Source organism: Anabrus simplex, chromosome 8 (genome assembly GCF_040414725.1).
Source record: "Anabrus simplex isolate iqAnaSimp1 chromosome 8, ASM4041472v1, whole genome shotgun sequence".
NCBI classification, from domain to species: Eukaryota; Metazoa; Arthropoda; class Insecta; order Orthoptera; family Tettigoniidae; genus Anabrus; species Anabrus simplex.
The window spans coordinates 201,267,972-201,292,158 of record NC_090272.1 but is presented as its reverse complement, the minus strand read 5'-3'; the positions used below and the strand labels follow the sequence as shown (position 1 = coordinate 201,292,158).

At 39.5% G+C, this 24,187-nt stretch overlaps 1 protein-coding gene across 1 annotated transcript in view; it reads left to right on the top strand.

The window, feature by feature from the left end:
- Window positions 1-24,187, top strand: part of LOC136878687 (carboxypeptidase D) — a 132,209-nt gene that overhangs the window by 60,962 nt on the left and 47,060 nt on the right. The window contains exons 3-4 of the mRNA XM_067152099.2: window positions 8,710-8,840; window positions 11,293-11,432. Of these exons, the coding sequence (XP_067008200.2) occupies window positions 8,710-8,840; window positions 11,293-11,432 (271 nt within the window). The remainder of the gene's footprint in view (window positions 1-8,709; window positions 8,841-11,292; window positions 11,433-24,187) is intronic.

The following is a 24,187-nucleotide window of genomic DNA, read 5'->3' as shown; positions in this document are numbered from 1 at the left end:
ATATGAATAAAATAAAACTGTAAGTATTAAAAGGTTAGTTTGTTTGAAAAATAGTAAGAAATAAAAATAAAGAGAAAATAATTTTCAGTCATAACAAAAATTTAAAAATGTGCCTTCCTAGCCGTGTTAGATGCAAACTTATTTATAATAGACTTGAAGTCCATAGTAACAGTCATATCATGTTCAATTGATAAAATTGCTAAGTTACTTAGTCTTTCTTGCGTCATTGTGGATCTTAAATAATTTTTAATAAGCTTCAGTCTACTAAAAGATCGTTCACAAGATGCCACAAACACTGGAATCGTTATAAGTAGTTTGAAAGCGATGATCAAGTTACTGTATGCCTCTAACCCCAAACAAGATAAATATAGCAAAATATCTTTGGGTTTTTTCAAGCCGATCTTTTCATTACTTTCCTTTGATCTTCGTAATAAAACTTTGGTATCTTTAATATCGTCGAAGAGTTCTTCTCCGTTCAAATCTTCAGGGTACTTCTCTGCAGGATCGAAATATTTCCTCTTTAGAGTGTTCGAAACGTTTTCATTTGGGTTTCATTATGGATGTATTCATCAAAATAACAGAGGAAGCCAAAACTTTCATCCAATTCCTTGATATTGGCGAACCGTTCACTTAACTCACGACTAGGTTTATCTAAGATCTCTGTTGTGCTCCGCTTTACTTCATCTTTCCAGGAAAGTCCAACATCATCAGTTCATTCTTTGTCTTCGTTCCATGGGTTCTCCCCATTCCTCACACTTCTTAATGGCTTTTGATGTAACATCAACTGGAAGGGTTTCTCTCCACATATTAAGCTGATCTTGGAGAGCTTGTAGACAAGTTATTGCATAAGTGAACGAAATGCCTTCGATTTGTAAAGTTTTCTGCGTTCGGTCAAGTTTTGGAAGTACCTCAGGCCAGAAAAATAGCAGAGTTACAACGTCAAATCTTTCTATTTCATTAATTAACAGCGCTGCACTCTGTCTGGTATCGACTGTTTCAGTTGCAGTGTCTCTCAATTTTTCTAGAGCATGAAGCACTCCATCTAACTGAGATGATAAGGCTTCTGCTTTAGAAGTCCATCTTGTATCTGAGTGGCCCTTAACCAATAAGCTGACATGTTCCTTGAGGACACTCCACCTGTGAGTCGAACTAGAGAAAAATGCATATACTTGTTGAAATGTTCCAAAAAATGTCACTGCACAAACTTTGACATGAGCATCATGAACGCCAACCAAATTGAGTGAGTGGTTGTCACACGGAACAAACACGGCTTGATGGTTCAATTATTTTAAACTCTGTTGGACACCATTGTGAATTCCAGTCATTGTCGCCTGATTGTCGTAGGACTGACCTCTACAGTCTGCAAAGTTCAAGCCATCTTCCTCCAGTTTCTTTTTCGCTACCTCAGCAAATCCATTGGCAGTTTTGTCTGTGATTGGAATAAAATATGTAAAACATTCCTTGATTTCAACTGAACTTTGCTTTACATTTGTGACATTTGTTCGTCGTGTGACGTGTCAGGAGTGCTATCAAGTATAATATTGAAGTACTTAGCACGCTTGTAGGAAGTAATAATATTGCTACGAACGTCGTCCCCTAAAAGGTTTATAATTTCATTGTGTATCCTAGGTGAAAGATATGATAAATGTTGAGGGTTATTGGTCACTGACTGAAAATGGGCCCTCATAACAGGACCAAATTTAGCCAAATATTGCAATAGAGCAAGAAAATTCCCTGAACTGCATGCAGTTTTTTCTAAAACTGATTCTCTGTGACCCCTCAGGGCTACGTTTTGTTGTATGGTAGCAATTATGCGTTCCAGAACTTCTCTCCAGATTCTGCTTTGTTCTAATATTTGTTGCTGAAGAGTGTTATCAATTACTGAGCCTTGTTTTAACTTTCGTTCTAAGCTTTTCCACTCTATAAAGATCATCCTATGGTCAGGGCTGTTTTCATCACCTTGAATGCGCGGATTTAATTTTCTCCACACTGCAAATCCTGACTCATTGTTAAAGCTAGATGTCATATTTCTTTTAGGAAATAACATGCAACGAAAACAAAACACAGCTTTTTTGGACGGGGAAAAACACATCCATGATCTGTTAACCTTTTCACCGTTCTTCAAAGTTGTTCAAACCAGTTTTTATGCAGAGAACGCCCTGATTCATCCGCAGGAAAAGTAGAATCTTTAATTTGTAACTGATAAGAGCCTTGCATTTCAGCTACAGGATAACACAAAATTTTTGTGAAATCTCCAAAGGCCACGATGCAATCTCACTTAACCACATTTTATCAACGTTGTCATTAATCATTATCATGTTGAATCAAAGTTTCCTTTGGCTCATTTTTCGTTACTTGAACTCGATGAAGGTCCAGCGCCAATTGCACTTGATTCCAAGAGTTGGATTGAGAGATTTAAATCGTCTGCTTTAAGACAGTTACTATCAAGATCGTCGTGTTTAGCTAATTTATTAACTACTGTAATATTTGATTCATTAATCTCAAGTTGCTGTAGATACTGTCAAATTCACATTCTTTATGAGTTTCATTGTTTTTAGAGTTCAATTATCATTTTATAAAAGCTATCATAAACGATTTCGAACTCGCAAGTGCTTTGGTACAATGCTGTTTCAGTTGTACATTTTGAGCCGCACTTGCCTTGTGTCGTTTCATAATGGAAACTGAAATATAATGAAACACATTACCTATTATTATTACGTTACTTTTCTTCTTCTTCTCCTCCTCTTCTTCTTCTTAATCTGCTTACCTTCCAGGTTTGGCTTTTCCCTCGGACTGAGCGAGGGATTCCACCTCTACCGCCTCAAGGGCAGTGTCTTGGAGCTTCAGACTCTGGGTCGGGGGATACAACTGGGAAGGATGACCAGTGCCTCGCCCAGGCGGCCTCACCTGATATGCTGAACACGGGCTTTGGTGGGGGATGCGATGATTGGACGGGATAGACAAGGAAGAGGAAAGGAAACGGCCGTAGCCTTGAGTTAGGTACCATCCCGGCATTTTTCTGGAGGAGAAGTGGGAAACCACGGAAAACCACTTCCAGGATGGCTGAGGTGGGAATCGAACCCACCTCTACTCAGTTGGCCTCCCGAGGCTGAGTGGACCCCGTTCCAGCCTTCGTACCACTTTTCAAATTTCGTGGCAGAGCTGGGAATTGAACCCGGGCCTCCGGGGGTGGCAGCTAAGCACACTAACCACTACACCACAGAGGCGGTCTTACGTTATTTTTACTATTACAAATTATGATTTTTGGTGTTGATCAATAATGATTCTAGGTTAAAATTGCTTCAGCCATTAGCAAACGAAATACAGAGGAAACACTGCAATTTCTTTCAGTTTTAAATTGTTTTAGAGAATTTCACCTAATATTTTTTGCTGGCGCTAATTGCACTTACCTGTTTTCTAGTTGTGCATGAACAGAAATTACTCGTACTTTTCAACTAAACGTGTATTCACAATTCATTGATACATAACAACAGCGAAATGAACGCAACTCAACTCCACAAATGAATAAAGTAAACTAAGGATTAAGGTTAAGGAATATACTTCATGACTAGCAAACTAGCAATCGTCAGTTCTGTTGTGACTTGATGCCCCCATCCGGCGCGGCGGCCGGCACCGTCATCAAGCACGCATCCCCTCTCCATCGCCGCTCTGAGGCGCTCTCTTCGGCCGTATACCGTAAACTTTTCCTGAGTGCTCGGCGCCCACGAACTATTTCGTATTGTCTATACATAGTTTAAAAGAAAACGTTTATTTCATTTCTAAATAATATTACTGCAGTATTTAACAAAGTACGGGCTGCCTGGCCGAGGCTGTAAAAGCGTGCTCGGTTCGCCCGGAAGGTCGTGGGTTCGAATTCCCGTCAGGAAGCCGTAAATTTAAGAAACGAGATTTCCACTTCCGGAGGTGCATATGGCCCTGAGGTTCACTCAGCCTACACCAAAAATGAGTACCGGGTTAATTCCTAGGGGCAAAGGCGGCCGGGCGTAGAGCTAACCACTCTACCCCATCAAGTGCCGAGGTTACGAATGGTGGAAGCCTTAACCTTCATCCCCTCCAAGGGCCTTCATGGCCTGTACGGAGATGACTTTGCTTTGCTTTTATTTAACAAACTAATAAAGAAAGTTTAACCAATAAACCGTATATTTTTCCTGAAAAAATTTCTTAAACTAAAAAAATATGATTTTGGATTTTGGCGGCCCCCTTTTCGTGCCCGGGGGTGGCCGCCCCGTTCGCCTCCCTCCCCCCCGTTTTGTACGTTACTGTTGAAGATCATGCATCTCTCTGCCTGGCAAAAAACGCTACTTCCAGACTAACCTATGAGCTCACAAGACAGCCGTCCTATATAGAAGACCTGCGATTAAAAATACCTTTGCCTTCTACTACACAACACCAAGCTTTACACCAAGAACTGCAGGAGGAATAAAAAAAAGCGAAATATGGATAGATTTTTACCAACAGACGGCATGATGACGTCAGAACGGATGAATTCTGACTACAAACTGCGGCTTCTTATTAAATGTTCATAAAACCATTGAAAATGGCAGACAAAACGATATAACTACGACAGGCATATCTAGACGAGTAATCTTACCTATTTATAACGAATGCCGCTGAGCATAACGGGTCCTCTAATTATTATTATTATTATTATTATTATTATTATTATTATTATTATTATTATTATTATTAAGGCAATATCGTGGTGGACAGAGGTGAAAGATGGTTCGGACATGAATGAGTGGGTATATAAAAACGGAAGATTAAATTAAAACTTTAACATTTATATTTCTTCCTTATATCTGTTGTTTCTTTCCAAATTTTAAACTTTACACTTTGCTGAGCAAATAACAAATCAGGCACAAAATCTAACTTCTGAGCTTGGGTATCAATATTAGAAAAATCAGAATAGTCAATTAATAACCAATTAACAACCTGAGCTTGAAGTTCTCAAATTACAAATTTTTACATGAGCGCTACTGCTCCTTTCAACCAACAGTCAAGGAGATGGATCTCCCAATTTTTACATCAGTGGAGGAGCTTCTTTTTTCTACAAATTTACACTTTCCAGGCCTACCAAGGACACAACCTACATTTAACAAAATTAAACAGTATTCACTCTCTTAACCCCTGGCCTTTCGTAAAAAAAAAAAAAAAAAAGGTTAAAGTTACTGGCCGAAAATCAAAAGGTTAGGAGGCGACCACTTGCACACCTTGAAATGCACAAGAAAATCCTACGTTAGCTTATGGCCCGACGTTACAGAGGCTAAGTCTGTACTACGGAGGTGATTAGATGGAAGGAACGTTTACAAAATTAAGGGATAAATCCAAAGGTTACAAAATCATAGTCACCTCAATATCAAGTTGAGAGGGAATACAAGAGGGTTACTCACTCTTTATTCCCTCAGTTCGAGTAAGTCATTTAGGCTTGTTTGAGAATTTACATTAAGAAATAAAAGTTACATTGCGAAAGAAGTTTGAAACCTTCCCCTCGAGGTAGCTAGCTTTCAAAGACTATTACATTGTTAAGCAGAATCTGCCATTACCTTGAGCTGCTGGACCTCCCAAAGATGGATGAGGGTGCCCTTTCCCCCTGCCTCCGCTACGAACACACTCTAGACTGGAGCGACCACTAAGACAACATGGCCCGAAATGTGCCAGCTTTTATAGCGGAGAGGAAGGTTCCAGATTTCTCTGGGTCGAAATCCTGACACGCCTACAATTTTTATAGGTCAATCAAATAAATATCAAAAACTGAGATTGGTTACTTAAATAAATGTACAAATTTTCTCATTGGTAGAAATTTTAAGTTGGCGGGAAGAGATAGAAGTGTAGATAACTTTTGAATACCAAAAACGAACTATAAACAATTCAGTTTAGGAAATCTTGACATACAAACTTACTTTGAAAATTAATAGTTCATCTTCACCCCAGAGGGCGCAACATAAGTTGATAGTAGCGAAATCTGTCGAGAAATGTCCAAACTTCTTGTATCAAACAGTTTGACGACCAAGTTCTAGATGGCCTTATCAAAGGCGCTTGATTTAAATGCATTATTATTATTATTATTATTATTATTATTATTATTATTATTTGCTAGTTGCTTTACGTCGCACCAACACAGATAGGTCTTATGGCGACGATGGGACAGGGAAGGACTAGGAGTGGGAAGGAAGCGGCCGTGGCCTTAATTAAGGTACAGCCCCAGCATTTGCCTGGTGTGAAAATGGGGAAACCACGGAAAATCATTTTCAGGGCTGCCGACAGTGGGATTCGAACCTACTATCTCCCGAATACTGGACACTCGCCGCACTTAAGCGACTGCAGCTATCGAGCTCGGTATTATTATTATTATTATTATTATTATTATTATTATTATTATTATTATTATTATTACACTATAACATACCTGTAAAAATCTCTGAATTTATCCAGCACTCCCGCCACTGGATGTTTTTTTTTTTTTTTTTTTTTTTTTGGCTAGTTGCTTTATGTCGCACGGACACAGATAGGTCTTATGGCGACGATGGGACAGGGAAGGGCTAGGAGTGGGAAGGAAGCGGCCGTGGCCTTAATTAAGGTACAGCCCCAGCATTTGCCTGGTGTGAAAATGGGAAACTATGGAAAACCATTTTCAGAGCTGCCGACAGTGGGATTCGAACCTACTATCTCCCGATTACTGGATACTGGCCGCACTTAAGCGACTGCAGCTATCGAGCTCGGTACCCACTGGATGTGTCTTACAGTGGTTGATCATATTATTATTAGGGCCACTAGGTGAAAAAAGGAGGAATTTATGTTTGGATCATTATTCTCTTGTAAGTGTTTACTTATTGCTTATTTTTATAGTTTGATGTTATTATTTACGCATTTCTAACGTAAATTCAACAATCAGCCCTACATTAAGGAGCCTAATAATGAAAACTCTGGTCAAGAATTGAGAAAGGCGCCAATTGTGTTACAGTTCCTTGCTGACTGTTGTTGGAGTAACACACGTGATTTATTGTAGATTTGTTTCCTTGCATCTCTTGTGCGAATTTTGCTCTCTATTTGATACAGTGAGGTGAAAAGAGTAGAATACCGTTAGTTATAGTTCGGTATATACTTAAAAATACTGGTATTTAGAAAACAAACATGGGGAAAGCTAAAGACCTTTCTCCCAGTAAAATTTCGGAAACAGAAAACACTTTTAAAGAATACTGATTATTGTCATAGAAAAATAGTATCTATCACTTCTGTTTCAAAATCAACAGTGGACAGAATTAAGAAAAAACTTGACCAAGGCATGAATTTGTCACCTAAACGGGTGGGTAAATGTGGCCATAAAAGAATCACTTCTCCACGAGCAGAGCGCCAGTTAAGAAATATCGTTATTAAACACAGAAAAGCTTCAATGAAAGTCATTTCTACAAATATTCGACCAGCGGGGATCAACGTATCTTCAGTGACAGCTCGTCGGAGGATCAAAGAGCTGGGTTTCGCTTGTCATCGTCCAGCAAAGAAACCACTACTGACACCAACCATGATGAAGAAGCGACTATTATGGGCAAAGCAACATCAAAATTGGACTGCCGATGATTGAAAAAGGGTAAGCTGTTTACTTCCCCCCTGTTATGCTCAACCGCACTTGGCGTAAACAGGTTTTTATACAAAACTACACATTTTTCAGGTTTGCTTTTCGGATGAGTCATCAGTACACATCCTTGATGACAGATCTGTATTTGTGTGGAGGCGCATGAGTGATAAATACAATAGTGACGGCATTGTGAAGACCGTTAAGCACCCGTTAAGTGTCATGGTGTGCTCCATCATCAGTAGTAATGGAACCGGCCGTCTGTATATTGTCGAAGGAACCATGAACCAACACCATTACATTAAGGTTCTAGAGAAACGGCTACTTCCACAAGTTCGTGAATGGTTCCCAGATGGCAAATTTGCGTTTATGCATGACTCTGCACCTTGTCACAAGGCTAAAACTGTGACAAATTTCCTTCTCGACAACAAAGTGAAGGTTCTGGTCTGGCCTGGCAATTCTCCTGACCTCAACCCGATCGAGAACCTTTGGGTGCTAATGAAGAGGAAACTTTGTGCTCATAATATCACGAATAAGATCCAACTGATCGAAAGACTAATCAGTGTGTGGCATCATCATGATGAAATTAAAAATAGCTGCCTCAGATGCATTTGTAGTATGCCAGATAGAGTCCAAGCGGTAATTGCTGCGAAGGGAGGTGTTACAAAATATTAGATTTTCCTAGTTTCCTTAGTTTTTCTTGATTTTTATTAACAATTCAAATGTTAAATTGTGTAATATGTTTGTCAAAAGTCAATTTTAGATTAATTAAATGTGTATCAGTGAAGTTTAATTGTGTATGACCTATAAAGTTTGAAAATTACAACTTCCACCTAGTGGCCCTAATAATATGATCAACCACTGTAGATTATTATTTATCTCAAAACTAATGTCTAACAATACACTCTTTAACTGTCATTTCATCAAAATCATTATCATGCTTTTACTCCGGAATAATACACAAAAAGACATTAATACGACCAAACAGCATTTCCCGTCCCCTCTCCTTTGTTTGTCTATGTTGTATTGTTTCTAAACCCGACTATGTAGGCTGATTGCATTTGCAATTCATACTTAAACACTGAATCAGATTCTGCAGTACGGTCTTTCTCCCGCAGAGCAGAAGCTGCTGGTGTTAGAGATTTCCGCCGCTCCGGCTGATCAGCTGGGGGTTCCCAACGTGAAACTGGTGGGGGGTATTCACGGAAATGAGCCTGTTGGCACGGAACTCATACTGCACTTCATCCAGGTAAGTTCAACACTTCATAAAACACTTCTAAAAGAAGTGAAAGTTGATTAGGTGGCTAAATTCATAGGAAATAGAATTCATAGATTTACGATAGGTGAGGGGTTATCTGATCCTATAACGATTAAGAGGGGTTCCACAGGGCAGTAGTATTGGACCTTTATATTTCCTTTTTTTATATATGTTACGAGTAAAGAACTGGAATCAGAGATAAGGCTTTATGCGGATGATGTTACTCTGTATAGCAGGGCCTCTCAGAGTGCATGCGTCTGGTGCATGCACGGTGCACGGTGCAAAAGACGACTTCGCTTGGTTGACCAGAGTGCAGACCCCTCACTCCTCGATTTGGAGCAATAGCGCTTACTCTCTCTTTCCTCACGCCTATTTCGCTCGCTCCCCCTGTCTCCCTCTTCCACACTTGCTACGTAGCGCTCCAAATCCGAGCTGAGTTGCGCCGAATAGAGCCGAGCTTAGGCGAGCTTAGCCGAGTAGCCCAGAGACGAAGCGTTGGTCCGAGTCGAGCCGAGCGGGGACGATGCACAGTGCACGGAGCTCTTGCGCCTCGATTTGCACGCGTGAGATTTTGGGCGTTTGAGAGGCCCTGCTGTATAGAATAGTAAATAAGTTACAGGATTGTGAGCAACTGCAAGAAAGACATCGACATTGTTGTGAATGGACACCAGACACATGGCTTGATGATAAACGGGGTGCTAAGTCAGGTTGTAAGTTACACCAAGAGGAGAAAACCTTTCAGTTTTGATTACAGTGTTGGCGGGACGATAGTACCTCATAGGGCTCACTGTGAGTACCCAGGTGTTAATACTGTATAAGGAAATACTTTCATTGGGGTAATCACCTTAACGAGGTTATAAATAAAGGTTACAGATTTCTGCACATGGTTACGAGGGTATTTAAGGGTTGTAGTAAGGAAGTAAAGGAGAGGGCGTGTAAGTCTGTGGTGTATGGGATCCACATCAGGATTATTTGACGCGAGAACTAGAAAAGATCCAAAGGAAAGCAGCGCGATTTGTTCTGCGTGATACGAAAATGCTGCCAATTTTGAGCTGGGAAGACTTGCGAGTAAGTAGACGAGCTGCTCGACTAAGTGGTATGTTCCGAGCTGTCAGTGGAGAGATGGCGTGGAGTAACATTAGCAGAGTGGAGCTTGTAAAAGTAGGAAAAATCATAATATGAAGATAAAGGTGGAATTCAAGAGGACAAATAATTGGGGCAAATTATCATTTTATACAAAGAGGAATTAAGGAATGAAATAATTTATCAAGGGAAATGTTCGATAAATTTTCACGTCCTTTGAAATTATTTAAGAAAAGTCTATGTAAACAACAGATAGGGACAGCACTGATTGCAGATCGATTATGATCGATTGATTGAACTGTGTAATTATTTGTTGATGCGACTATATTATTCTAGATCATATACATAATCAGTTGTCATGTTTACAATCCAAGTTGTTGCATGCTCCTTTCTATTTTATCATTAGCCCATTTACCCGGTTTTAGGATTTCTTAATGAGTATTCAGTTCGTACGGTGACAATAAATTACATAACTAAAGACGGAATTACGACCTCTATCATCATCATCATTAGTCGTTGTGCTCATTACTGAGCGTCGTGACCTCATAACTCCATCATTTCCTTGTTGCAACCTTGACAAGATGTCTCCATCCAGAGCGGTTTTCACATTTCGTTAGTATGACCTGAAGTGGTAGCCCAGTGATCTTCTTCGCCTGATCTATCCATCTGCTTGCTGTTCTTCCTCGTGGTCTACTGCCTTCAATTTTGCCTTGTAAAATTACCTTTTCCAAGTTCTCTCCGTCTCGTCTCAAAATGTGGCCAAGGAACTGGAGGTAACGTTCACTCACACGGGAAGATAGACGTTTCTTGATGCAGAGTTCTTCCAGAATGGAAACATTAGTTCTTTTTTCTGTCCAGGATACACGTAGCATTCTCCGCCAACACCACATCTCAAAGGCATCAATGCGCTTTCTGTCTTTAGCATTCACGGTCCAGGTCTCACAGCCGTACAAAAAGACGGAGAACACTAGTGATTCTACCAAGCGCATCTTCGTGGCTTTTGATATTGCCCGGTTCTGCCAGATCTTAGTAAGTTTAATCATTGCAGCACGACCTAAGACAATACGTCTTTTTACCTCTTTATCACAGTTTCCCGTGTCGTTGATGACAGACCCCAAGTATACAAATTCCTTAACTATATCCAGGTCTTTTAGGTATCCCGTAAGTTGGATTTCACCTTGCCGATCAACTACCATTAGTTTGGTCTTTTTTATGTTTATCTCTAGACCATACTGAAGACTAGTGTTCTTCACCCTTACAAGCAAGTCATGAAGTTCCTCTTCACTACCAGCGATGAGGGTAGTGAGTATTATTTTATGTCCTCAAGATGCTGATTTATTGACACAACCTTTCCTTTCAGTTCCTGTTGACACAGTACAGCTACAACCAGACGGTGCAATGGTTCGTCAACAATACAAGGATTCATCTTCTTCCCAGGATGAACCCAGATGGCTTCAAACGGGCAAGATTCAGTAACTGCACACCTAATGATAATGGCAGGTCAGTAGTAATTACAAATGAAAAAGAAAAACATATTATATTTAGACACTTCAACGTTTTTGTTTCTAATCTCCTTAAAAGATTCCTTTCAATTTTGATGAAATAATAATAATAGAAGAGCCTCCATGGCTCAGTCGGCAGCGCGTCGGCCTCTCACCGCTGGATACCTTGGTTCAAATCCCTGTCGTTCCATGTGAGATTTGAGCTGGAGAAAGCGGAGGCTGGACTGGTTTTTCCCCGGGTACTCCGGTTTTCCCTGTCATCTTTCATTCCAGCAACACTCTCCATTCTCGTTTCATAGCATCTATCAGTAATTAATAAATCACTTTAGGAGTGGCGACCTCATCGTACTAATAGCCTATATCTGCTTCATTCATTCCATCCCTGACGCGGTCAACGACTGGAAAACAGGTTGTAGGTTTTCATGTTTCAATAATAATAGACGATCGTATCTCAAAAATGGAGAGAGCTTATAGACTAACTAAAAAATTCTACTGTACAACAAGAAATACATCTCGCGGAATGCCAAAATAAGGTATTGCAACACTGTACTAAAAACAGAATATCTGTATGGCAGCAGATGCCTTTCGCTGAATTAAAAGTTGGAGAGCTGGAGATCCTAGAAAGAAGAATACTACGGGAGATAGTGAGTTCGAAACCCACTGTCGGCAGCGCTGAAGATGGTTTTCCGTGGTTTCCCTATTTTACACCAGACAAATGCTGGGGCTGTACCTTAATTATTAAGGCCACGGCCTCTTCCTTCCTAACCGTAGGCCTTTAACACCCCATCGTCGCCATAAGACCTATCTGTGTCGGTGCGACGGAAAACAAATTGTAAAAGGAAAAAAATAATACCACGGAAAATCTTGGGCCCAATCCCGGCTGAAATCGGATGGAAATTTCGAAACAACAATGAAGTCTACAAAATTGTGGAGACAATTTCAGAGACCATAAAAAAGGGAAGGTTATCATTTCTCTGACATTTGTACATAATGCACAGAACAAGACTAACCAAAAAGTTATTCGACTACGTGTGGAACAAGAAGACAACTACGACATGGATTAAGGAATTTCGTAAAGATCTAGAGTAATCCAGAATCCAGAAAGTTCAGATGTTAGACAGGAAAACATTGCGGACCATGAATCAAACTTTGAAAGGAAGAAACAGCATAGCGCCCATGTGAAAAAGTACCGGAAGAAGAGAAAACTTCAGACAAAGAACACATGAAATTGTAGCGTAATACTAAGTCGTTAATTCGCAAATACCAATAATAATAATAATAATAATAATAATAATAATAATAATAATAATAATAATAATAATAATAATAATAATAATAATAATAATAATAATAATAATAATAGAGCGCAATGGCCACGTGCGTTAACGTGCTATGGTTATCGAACATTTAAACTATCGTTACCGGTCACAGTCGATTTTGGTTATTTGAAATCGCTGGACTGATTGGCTCAGACGGTTGAAGCGCTAGTGTTCTGACCCTAACTTGGCAGGTTCGATCCTAGCTCAGTCCGCTGGTATTTTTAGATGCTCAAATACGTCAGCCTCCTGTCGGTAGATTTACTGGGACATAAAAGAACTCCTTTGGGACTAAATTCTGGCACATCGCTGTCTCCGAAAACCGTAAAAGAGTAGTTAGTGGGACGTAAAAATGAATGTTATTATTATTATTATTATTATTATTATTATTATTATTATTATTATTATTAATATTATTATTTGCTATTTCCTTTACGCCGCACCGACACAGATAGGTATTATGGCGATGATGGGATAGGAAAGGCCTAGGAATGGGAAGGAAGCGGCCGTGACCTTAATTATGGTACAGCCCCAGCATTTGCCTGGTGTGAAAATGGGAAACCACGGAAAACCATCTTCAGGGCTGCCGACAGTGGGTTTCGAACCCACTATCTCCCGATTACTGGATACTGACCGCACTTAAGCGACTGGAGCTATCGAGCTCGGTATATTATTATTATTATTATTATTATTATTATTATTATTATTATTATTATTATTAACATGTTATTTGAAACTACTCACTGTGCTTACATTTACTGCAGTCATCACAAGTATTCAACACTATGTGGCCAAAAGAGGAGACAAAATCAAAACCGTGAGATTGCTGATGATATTGTTATTTTATCTGAGACTGCAGACGATCTGGAGAAATTGCTGAATGGTATGGACAGAGACTTGGGTAAGGAGTACAAGATGAAAAGACCTAAATACGTCCAAAACAAAAGTAATGGAGTGCAGTCGAACGAAGTCAGTTGATGCAGGAAATATTAAATTACGAAATGAAGTCTTAAAGGAAGTAGATGGATATTGTTACTTGGATAGTAAAATAACTAACAATGACAAGTAAGGAAGACATAAAATGAAATTGTAGCGTGATCCTAAGTCATCAGTTCGCGAATAACAAGCATAGAAGGCCTTTCTTAAGAAAAGAAATTTGCTCACTTCCAACATTGATATAGCAATAGACTTTCGTCTGGAGCTTGGCATTGTATGGAAGTGAAACATGGACTATAACTGGCTCAGAAAGAAAGAAAGAAAGAAAGAAAAAATACACTTTTGAAATGTGGTGTTGCGGAAGAATGCTGAAGCTGAGATGTGTAGATCGAATCACGAATGGAGAGATAATTGGTAAGAGGAGATCGATTTTGCCAGATTTGACCAGAAGAAGAGATAGAATGATTGGACACATCTTAAGACACCCAGAACTTGTGCAGTTGGTTTCTGTGTTGAGATGAGTACTATCGACTGATATCTATCGAACTAGTCGATAGTTTAAACTACCGTAACAGTCGACTACTTTAAAAAACAAGTCGACTGAATTCAGTCGCACTCCCGTCACAGCGACGCGTAAGCGAATGGAACTGTCGGTTTATGGTCACTCGGAATATGTAATATGTATGTTACCTTTTTAGGTACCCACTTCATATGGCGATTTTTTTCTTGTTGTTTATGTGCTCTTTGTTTCGTTTTATTTTTGTTTATATTAATTACGTTATTTATAAATAAGGTATAACTACTGTACCCGGAGGTACACCTCAACTCCGCACATTCAAAAGAAGTGCCTTAAAGAACTCTATCTATCAAACAAAACGTGATACTGCTACTGCATGAAGTTGGGACATTAATCAGAAGATGTCACTACTGAATAATTGAGAAGTTTGTCATTTCTAAGTTTCCTAAACTGATTGGATTTATTTTGTTTTGTTTTGTTTTGGTGTACATCAAGAAATTTGAACTTTTCTCCATAGATGACTACAAAAACTGAGGTCACGCACTCTGGTGCAAGGGGGAATAATTTGTTATTGAAAGAAATTTTGTGTTTATAGGTTTTCTCAAGTAAATTAACTTTCATTTAATGTTTTTATATATTTCAAAGTTTGCAACACTTCCTTCTCTTCCCGCCAGCTTGGGTGTCTGGGCATTCAAAATTTTTCTGTAATTATTTTTCAGCCTATCACAGGCTTCTTGTTGGGTTTTGGGTGGAACTTTGGATTCTGGCAATAAAAAATGAGAGGGTGTGGCCGGATTTAGACCAGAATCCCTCGAACCATCCCTTCGGGTATATAAGTTGCGGCTTTTCAAGTGTCCTTGTCTTATTGATCGTCGTCTTTCTGAGTGCGTGTGTGTTAAGACAGGAGGCGGGGTGCCTCATTCTTCGGCAGGCAGAACATCATCCCAGGTAATGGCCAGCTGTCTTCTGTCTTTGTAGCTGAGTCCGCAAAGTTATCCGAGGGGAAGGTTCTAAACTTTAACCATGTAAATTTCTTCTTGCTAATGTAAAATTTCATAAAGTCTTAACTCTCTTGGAGCCAGGCGCCGATCTGATCGGCCGCTCACTAGCAGCTGGAAGAGGCCAGTGCTCCGCCTGCACTCTACTACTGTAAAGTGCCAGGCCGTTTTTAGTAGAATTACGTGCATTTTAACATTCGCGTATATCTACCGGTGTATGTCAAATACCGGCAAGAAATTTTCTATACGTCGACTACATAAAATAAACAACTGATTTAGAGTGATATAAATCATTAAAAAGTATTATTGTTGATATTATGTTTGTCGAAAACGTTTACTTTTAGGAAGAGAAAAACATTTTTGCACTTTCTTTCTCAATATCTACTTTGAAAATATCATCTACGATACAAAAGAATATACGTCTAAATGCAGAATTTATTTCTAAATATAATTCTATAAAATAATTATTTTGAACGCAAAAAATAAAAATATAAAAAATTAAAATTCAAACGTATGTCCCTAATGAAAATAAGACAATTTTACTCACCGATAAAATTCATGTATATATCGATGTATGGCAAACACTTAAGATAAATTTTATATATGTGGTGTAGATTGTATAAAAATAGTTCTGAGTTATTAAAAAGTAAAAAATAATAGTTGAGATTATAGTTTTTATTTGATCGGAAATCCCCTTTTCTAGTTTTTTGTTTCAGTATCTATTTTTAAAAACATCTTACAATACAATACAATATGCGTAATTAAAACATCTATGGCACTAAAGCCCTGATGGGCCTTGGTCTACTAAGCGAGCGCTGCTCAGTCCGAAGACCTGCAGTTTACGAGGTGACGCATGGTCAGTGGGACGAATTCTCTCGTTCATTATTCATGGTTTTCTAGACCAAGGTAGCTCTCTTAGCCTAAGATCTCTCCTCGATTGTCATCACTTAGGGTCACTTAGTTTGAGTGGACCTCGAACCAACACTCAGACCCAGGTAAAAATCGCTCACCTGTCCGGGAATCGAACCCATGACCTCCGAGTGAGAGGCAGGCACACTACACTTGACCCGTGGGGACCGGCATTTACGTAATGATAGAGAATTCATTTATGAACAAAATAATTGCTCTGAACGAGAAAAAGAAAAGAAAAAAATGCAAGCACAAATTTACTATGTCACTAGTAAAAAAGAAGGAAAATGACAAAATAAATTTACTCACCGAAATTTTTTTAGAAGAAGACCCGTCACCGCTATATAATGTTGTTCAAAGTTTGAGACCACTGTTGAAGCACTTAAAGTTATTTACACTAACACTAATCACTTATCACTAACACTAATCACTTATCACTAACACTAATCACTTATCACTAACACTAATAGGAACAATAAAAAGCGTAACGCAACGTCATATAAAATCTCTGTGTTTTGTTCAAGTAGAACGTCAAATATATTTTGTTTATTTAGGGCACTTATGAAGAGCTGCACATTTAGTATGCAGGCCTTTATCGCACTTGATGCACACAGTTCGCGACCTCTTTCTCTGTTGCGGAGAGCTACATACAACGCACCGTCTTTCTAATGTACCTGACAAAAGTTTTACGCCACACACGGGAATATTCGTGATAATCTTTTGTCTATTCTCAAACCATTCAGCACTCAGAGATTCAATTATACTGGAGTAGAACTGGAGCCTAGTCATTTTCTTTCCGTTACAGTTTTCTAAATACATCAAATAAGCATTTAAGACCATTCTCGAAATTATATTGAATGCAACTTTTTTCCAGAATTTCAAAGTTCTACGCTCATCTAAATAAAAATACACCATCATGTCATTTGTATCAATGCCACCCATATAACGATTATAGTCTAAAATCACATTAGGTTTCCTCTTGGGTTGATTAATGTTTCTAGCAGTTGCAGGCACTTCTGATTCTATTGCAGCTCCGCGTGTACTTATAACCACCACCTGATTTTTCTGAGATTTTTTCTGTTTGGATCCCACTAGTAAAATTGGCCCCTGTCTGAAATATTTATTACAAACTAATTTAAATGGCTTTTTCACAGCATCTGGTAGTCCCTTCCTGTTTCTTCGTATAGTGCCGGTAATAAATGTTCCAAGTGAGTATAAATGTTTTGCAAGGGGGATTGACGTAAAATAATTATCTGCGTAAACGTGAAAACCTTTCATAAAATAATTCCCTAGGGACATGAGTTTGGTCACTACAGTGTAGGCCAGTCCATTAATTCTGATTTAGTTTCTGTCTTCAGTGGATCTTGCTCCTCGGTAGGTATAAAAACCAACACAATACTTACTAACTGCATCACACAACATCCAAAATTTTATCCCCCACTTGTGATGGTGCTTATTCGGCATGTATTGGAGTAGTTGTGTTTGGCATTTAGTTCCAACTAAACTTTCGTCTATGGAAAGTTGCTGATGAGGAGTATAATGGTGTCTAAATAGCCTATTAGCGTGATCTACAAGAGGCTGGAATCGAGCACAGGGATCATAGTTTGGAGAGCCAGGAGGAGAAAGCTTACTGTTGTCAACTAAATGAAAAAATTTCAAAATAAGCTGAAACCTATTCCTTGAGAACATTTCACCAAACCAAGGGGTAATGAAATGGTCTACAGTACTCCAGTACGAAACAATGGTAGGTTTTCTTATCAGTCCCATATTCATGATGACAGCAATGAACGCCCTTATTTCATCAATTGTAGTGCGTCTCCAACATCGAGAGCGGGAATTAGGTGACAGTTCATTACAAGTAAGGAGTTGGTCAGCGTAGCGATTGGTCTCTGTGACTATAAGGTTTAGCAGAGAAAAAGTGAAAAATAAATTAAAGTATGATATGGACGGAGAATCAGGCGGAGGGGCATGTTTAGGTCCAGGAATTTCCATGAACGAAACAGGAGGCTGAGGAACGTTGTCAGGTTCATTGGGAGAAATTTCCACAAAATGTTCTCCAGAGACATCATCATCATCATCATCTTCGTCATCACTAGTTTCATCAACAACAGTATTCACAGTAGCTTTACTGCCATTAGAAACAAATAAACGCCTCTTCTTTAGCTGTGGTGATCCCGGGGGCGTGTCTGGTATAATTTCATCACTACTCTCCGAACTAAATTCACTATCGCTATCCGATAAATCATCCGCGTTCACTTCGCATTGTTCCAAATATTCCATTAATTTATTGTCATCAATACCTGCTGAAAATATATCACGTGATCCACTTGCCATTCTGCTGTCAAGAATCCACACACTGTAAGAAGCAATCTTGTACTGACCGGTTAGCGGTATTTCTAAACACAGGAAACAACTCTTGTGAAAGCTAGAACACCCTCTTAGAAATTCCAAAGCAAGGTCAGGCACATAATAACTTGTAGCCCCTTTACTATAGGTTGTCACAAAAGTATGCACGTCACTATAGACTGCCAAAAAAGTATGTATATCACAGAATTTCCAGCCGGCCGATGTAATCGGCTCTGGCAACTTCCGCACGGATATTTAAAGGCCGATCTCATCGGCTCTGGCAATTTAAAGGGCGGACGCTCGCAGTACCGCCTGGCTCCAAGAGAGTTAAACTGTAAATTGGGGGTAGGGAGTGCGTTACCCTCTCGAGTTCCCCTTCAACTTAGTTTGAGGTGACTACGATTTTGTAACTGTTTCTCTTTTCTGTAAAGAGTTTAATTAATCTTCATTCTAGTCACCTCAGTAGCTTGGGATTAGCCTCTGCATCATCAGGCTAAGAGCCCAGTTAGGGTTTTATATGTAATTTTCTAGGAGCGCAGGTGTACACCTCCATTCATTTTGTGTTCGGGCCAGTAATTTAACCTGTTTTCTTTCCTACGAAGGCCCACTAGGTTGGGTATTAGTTACCCCTGTGTACTAAATTGTAAAATACCAAGTTGGGCCTAGAGAAGCCAGAAATTCATAAGATTTTTGTAATAAATTGGGAGCATGGTCTCCTAGGTTGAAGTCGGAGAGCATGGAAGCTCTTTCCTGAGGTTGCTGTAAAATTGAGGGGTGCCTTTGAAAGACTGTTTTGTAATCGCTGGAGCAAAGTGCTGTTAAATGGTGTTTTGGGGGATTTGTATACTTATCTATCTAAATTTCACATGTGGAAACTTGTGAATCTGGAGCTTGAAGCTCAAAACTTGTAAACTACCTGTCTTTGGGTTTTCTATTTTGTATCTCTATTGCTATTTTGTACCTGAGTACCAGTACCTGAAAATATTGTATTTTAAGTTTGAGATTCTAAAATAAATAAAACCTTTATTTAAAGTTTTAAATTAATTTTTGATATCGTAGTTAGATACCTTTAAGCCTACGCCTTCTTTCACCTCTCTACGTTCCAAAGATAACCCTGGAACAACTACAACAATAATCTAGAAAATACAGTAGTAGCGTAGTAGTGTGGTTGGCTATTCTCATATAACTATATCCTGATTGTGTGCTACAGCAACAAGTTTTACATATTATTATTAGCATTGTACGGAAATAGAACCTCATTGTCGTCTTTCTACGTTTCACTGTCCAGTTAGCACCAAGAAAGGCCATTCGTATGATGTTGGTTCATATTAAGGGCATCTCTCTATTTGTCAGCCCCGTGTACGGACAAGTACGTAAATCGCATTTTAACCTGTGTAACTGTGAGTTCCTCGATAGTGTGATTATATAAGTCCGGAATTGGGGTATGCGCCAAGGCACAGCACTGTTGTGGCATTTTCCAGAAATGAATGTAGAAAACCCACATGGAAAACTACATTAAGGACACGGTATCCGCTGTCAGTGAAAGGAATACGAACCTGGGATCACAGGGTGGTGCAGCTTCTTATTCCTAATGTGGAGTCTAGTGGACTTCTCGGCTGCGAACTTGGGTCCCTTTGAATAAATTTGTAAGTCACTCAGCAGCCTATAACATTTATTTTGTTCTAATGGATGTCTAAACAAGTGGTTTCTAATTATTTGTAATTTACGTTAAAACAAGTCGAATTTGTAAAAGTACGGATCTCCAGGTTTAATATGGAGAGTTTCGACTTTACAAAGAACTCCGTGGGTTCGAATCCCACTGTCGGCAGCCCTGAAGATGGTTTTCCGTGGTTTCCCATTTTCACACCAGGTAAATGCTGGGGATGTACCTTAATTAAGGTCACGGTCGCTTTCTTCCAACTCCTAGGCCTTTTCCTCTCTCATCGTCGCCATAAGCCCTATCTGTGTCGGTGCAACGTAAAGCAACTAGGATAAAAAAAGAACTTCCGACGAAAGGGTAAAGCAGGCATAAACAAACATTTCACATCACTCCGCAAAATCTTCGTGCTCTTTACATAAATACGAACATAAATGAAAATTGAAGGATATAGCCGCTTTGCTTGAACATATTTGAGATAGCAAAAATACAGTATCTTTGCTATCAAATACATTTGCCACGAAGTAACAAGTAGGCCTACTTACGTGACACGTACTCCATTCATCCGAATGCAAGAGGCTCAATTCCCTGTGGATAGGAAGATTCGCTGTTATTTCATCACTAGAATCCTCTCCTAAATAAATTACAAATTCTTCTCACTCTACTTCCAAGACACTAATCACACGTGGTCTGGTAAAATGACCGGCGGTGAATAATTTTCGCGCATTGTAAATGATTGAACCAGACATACCGGTGAACTCGGATGTTAATTTCGCGCAATATCATCAGTTATACAAGCGGGATACGTTTCAATAAACTTATTAAATACATTTATTACAACAGACCTAGCCTTACGTCGGAAGACCTCCTCGTAGCTGCTACAGGGGATTTCCGCGAACAGATGTATATAACATATTGATTAGAAGCTTAGAACGACATTATTTCAATCACCGGAACGCTTTCGCTTCAAACTTTCAGAAACAGTTTGTACAATTACATTTTTAAATTTGGAATAACACCTGGGCGGGCGGACGAAGAAGGGAGTGTGGTCCGGAGACGCCTGACTACTTTCGATTAATAACATTCGACTATTCAGTCGATAATTCGAAGGGACTATCGCCCGACTAGTGGATAGTGATTTTCAGTCGATAGTGTAATTTTCTATTTCTGAGGGAGGTGTAGGCGGTAAGAACGGTAGGGATAGACCAAGGTATGAATATGACAAGCAGATTGGAGTGGATGTAGGATGTTACGTAGAAATGAAAAGGTTAGCACAGGATAGGGTGGCGTGGACAGTTGCATGAAACCAGTCCATGGACTGATGACTCAAACAACAACAACATGGCCAAAAGTCTCTGGACACCCCTTCATGTTCGCTCCGAAGAAGCCAGCCACGTAACGTCTAATAGCGTGTGAGACCAACTTTAATTTGTAAGCCACGGAAAAGTTAAAGACGAGAAACACGAAATTCTAGGTGTAAGGTTCATTTCTAAAAGTAATAGGCAACTTGATGCCTTTGGAGTGTACAGACCGGGAAAGGGTAGCGCTGACACTGATTCAGAATGATTTTATAAGATAATCAGCTATGTGGAAAACGGTATGGAAAGGAATGTCATTGTAGCGGGAGATCTCAATTTACCGAATGTCAATTGGGAAGACAATGCGAACGACAGGAAGCATGACCAACTAATGGCAAATACGTTAATATGGGAAGGATGGCTGACTTAGAAAGTGATGGAACAACTAGAGGGAAGAATATTCTGGAAATGGTGCTGGTAAAATCAGATGAACTGTACAGAGAAACCGAAGTAGAAGATGGTATTAGCGATCACGAAGCTGTTTTTGTGGTAGTCAAAAATAAATGTAAAAGAAAGGAAGGTCTTAAAAATAGGACTATTAGGCAGTACCATATGACTGATAAAACAGGCATGAGGGAATTTAAGAAACGTAACTACGATCGGTGGAAAATGGTAAATAAAAATGCAAACAGACACTGAGATGGGTTTAAAGCAATTGTTGAGGAATCTGAAAACAGGTTTGTACCTTTAAATGTGGTAAGAAATGGTAAATACCCACTATGTTATAACAGAGAAGTAAAGAGACTAAGAAGGAGGTGCAGATTGGGAAGAAATAGAGTTAGAAATGGTTGTGGAAGTAAGGAGAATTTGAGGGAACTTAACAGGATATTGAATCTAGCAAAGGAGTCAGGTAAGGATAACATGATGGCAAGCATAATTGGCAGTCATACAAATTTTAGTGAAGATTAGAAGGGTATATATGTACTTGAAGCCAGAAACAGGTTCCAAGAAGAACATTCCAGAAATCATTAATGAACAAGGGGAGTGGGTATGCGGGGATCTTCAAAAGGCAGAAGTATTCAGTCAGCAGTATGTAAAGATTGTTGGTTACAGGAATGATGTCCAGTTAGAGGAGGCCACTAATACTAAGGAAGTATTAAAATTTACCTATGATAATAACGACACTTACAATAGATGCAAAATTTGAAAACTAGAAAAGCGGCTGGAATTGACAAGATTTCGGGTGATATACTAAACACAATAGGTTGGGATATGTACCATATCTGAAGTACTTACTTGATTATTATTTGCACGAAATAGCTATACCAAATGAATGGAGAGTTGTTGTTGTAGTAGCCCCTGTGTATAAAGGAAAGGGTGATAGACATAAAGCTGAAAATTACAGGCCAGTAAGTTTGACATGCATTGCATGTAAGCTTTGGGAAAGGATTCTTTCTGATTATATTAGACATGTTTGCGAAATTAATAACTGGTTTGATAGAAGGCAGTTCGGGTTTAGGAAAGGTTATTCCACTGAGGCTCAACTTGTAGGATTCCAACAAGATATAGCAGATATTTGCTGGCACCAATATATTTTCTTCATTGGTCGGTTGGGTTTCGTTTTAAGACTTGTGTGGTTGTAAGCATTATATATGTATAGCCTATTGTATACTGCTTGTCCTTCACTGATTAAGTTACACATTGTCATATGTAGGCTGAGGAATTTTAAGACTTGTGTGGTTGTAAATATTATCTGTATATACTGTATGGGTTCATGGTGTGGGTTTCTGTAGTCACATCGTAGTTCGTTAACCATGGGCAAAGGTTGACTGGCCTTGCAAGTGGTCCTGAGAGTCCTGGGATCTGACACTTCGAAAAATGAAGGAACCTGTCAAAGAAAGGAAAGGGCCACAAGGGGCAGGAAAATGAAATACTCCCTAGACCTCCATATGTAATACCATCAGAGTTAGAAAAGAACAAGAGTTGACCAAGGGAAGTTGGATAGGATAGTGTGAGGAGCCTGGCCCAAGTAAGTGGAAGCAATGCTAGGACTCAGGTAAGGGCCTCGTGGTCGCCAATCCAAGCTTCATTTCCGAACTAGATTAACTGGAAGTAAGTCCCCTGGAAAAGTAGCTCAGAGCTATGATGGTTCGAATCTGATAAGCAGGCAACACGCAGGTGTACACGGAAGAAAGAAGGCCGTGTACAAAAATGCGCACTTAGTTCATTGTTATGCCCATCACTGAACGTCATTATCGAACGTTGTACAACCCAACAAGCAAGAGAAAGTTTTTTTTTTGTTTTTTTTTTTTTGCTGGTTGCTTTACGTCGCACTGACGCAGATAGGTCTTACGGCGACGATGCGACAGGAAAAGCCTAGGAATGGGAAGGAAGCGGCCGTGGCCTTAATTAAGATATATTTGCCTGGTGTGAAAATGGGAAACCACGGAAAACCATTTTCAGGGCTACCGACAGTGGGGTTCGAACTCACTATCTCCCAGATGCGAGCTCACAGCTGCGCGCTCCTAACCGCACGGCCAACTCGCCCGGTAGAGAAAGGTTTTTAAAATAGCAATTTAGAAGAGTTTTGCACGTTTTTCTCCAAATCTTGCAAACGGACAGCCGTACTGGATGAGATCGTTTAGGAACAAGCCCCAAAAATTCCTGCAACTAGATGGAATTTTAGGGCAGGATGTGTAAGAACTGTTTTCGTCTCCAAAAATGAACTGAGTAAAGATTTTGGATGACTGTAATGGTTATTCTGGTTGTCTCAGAG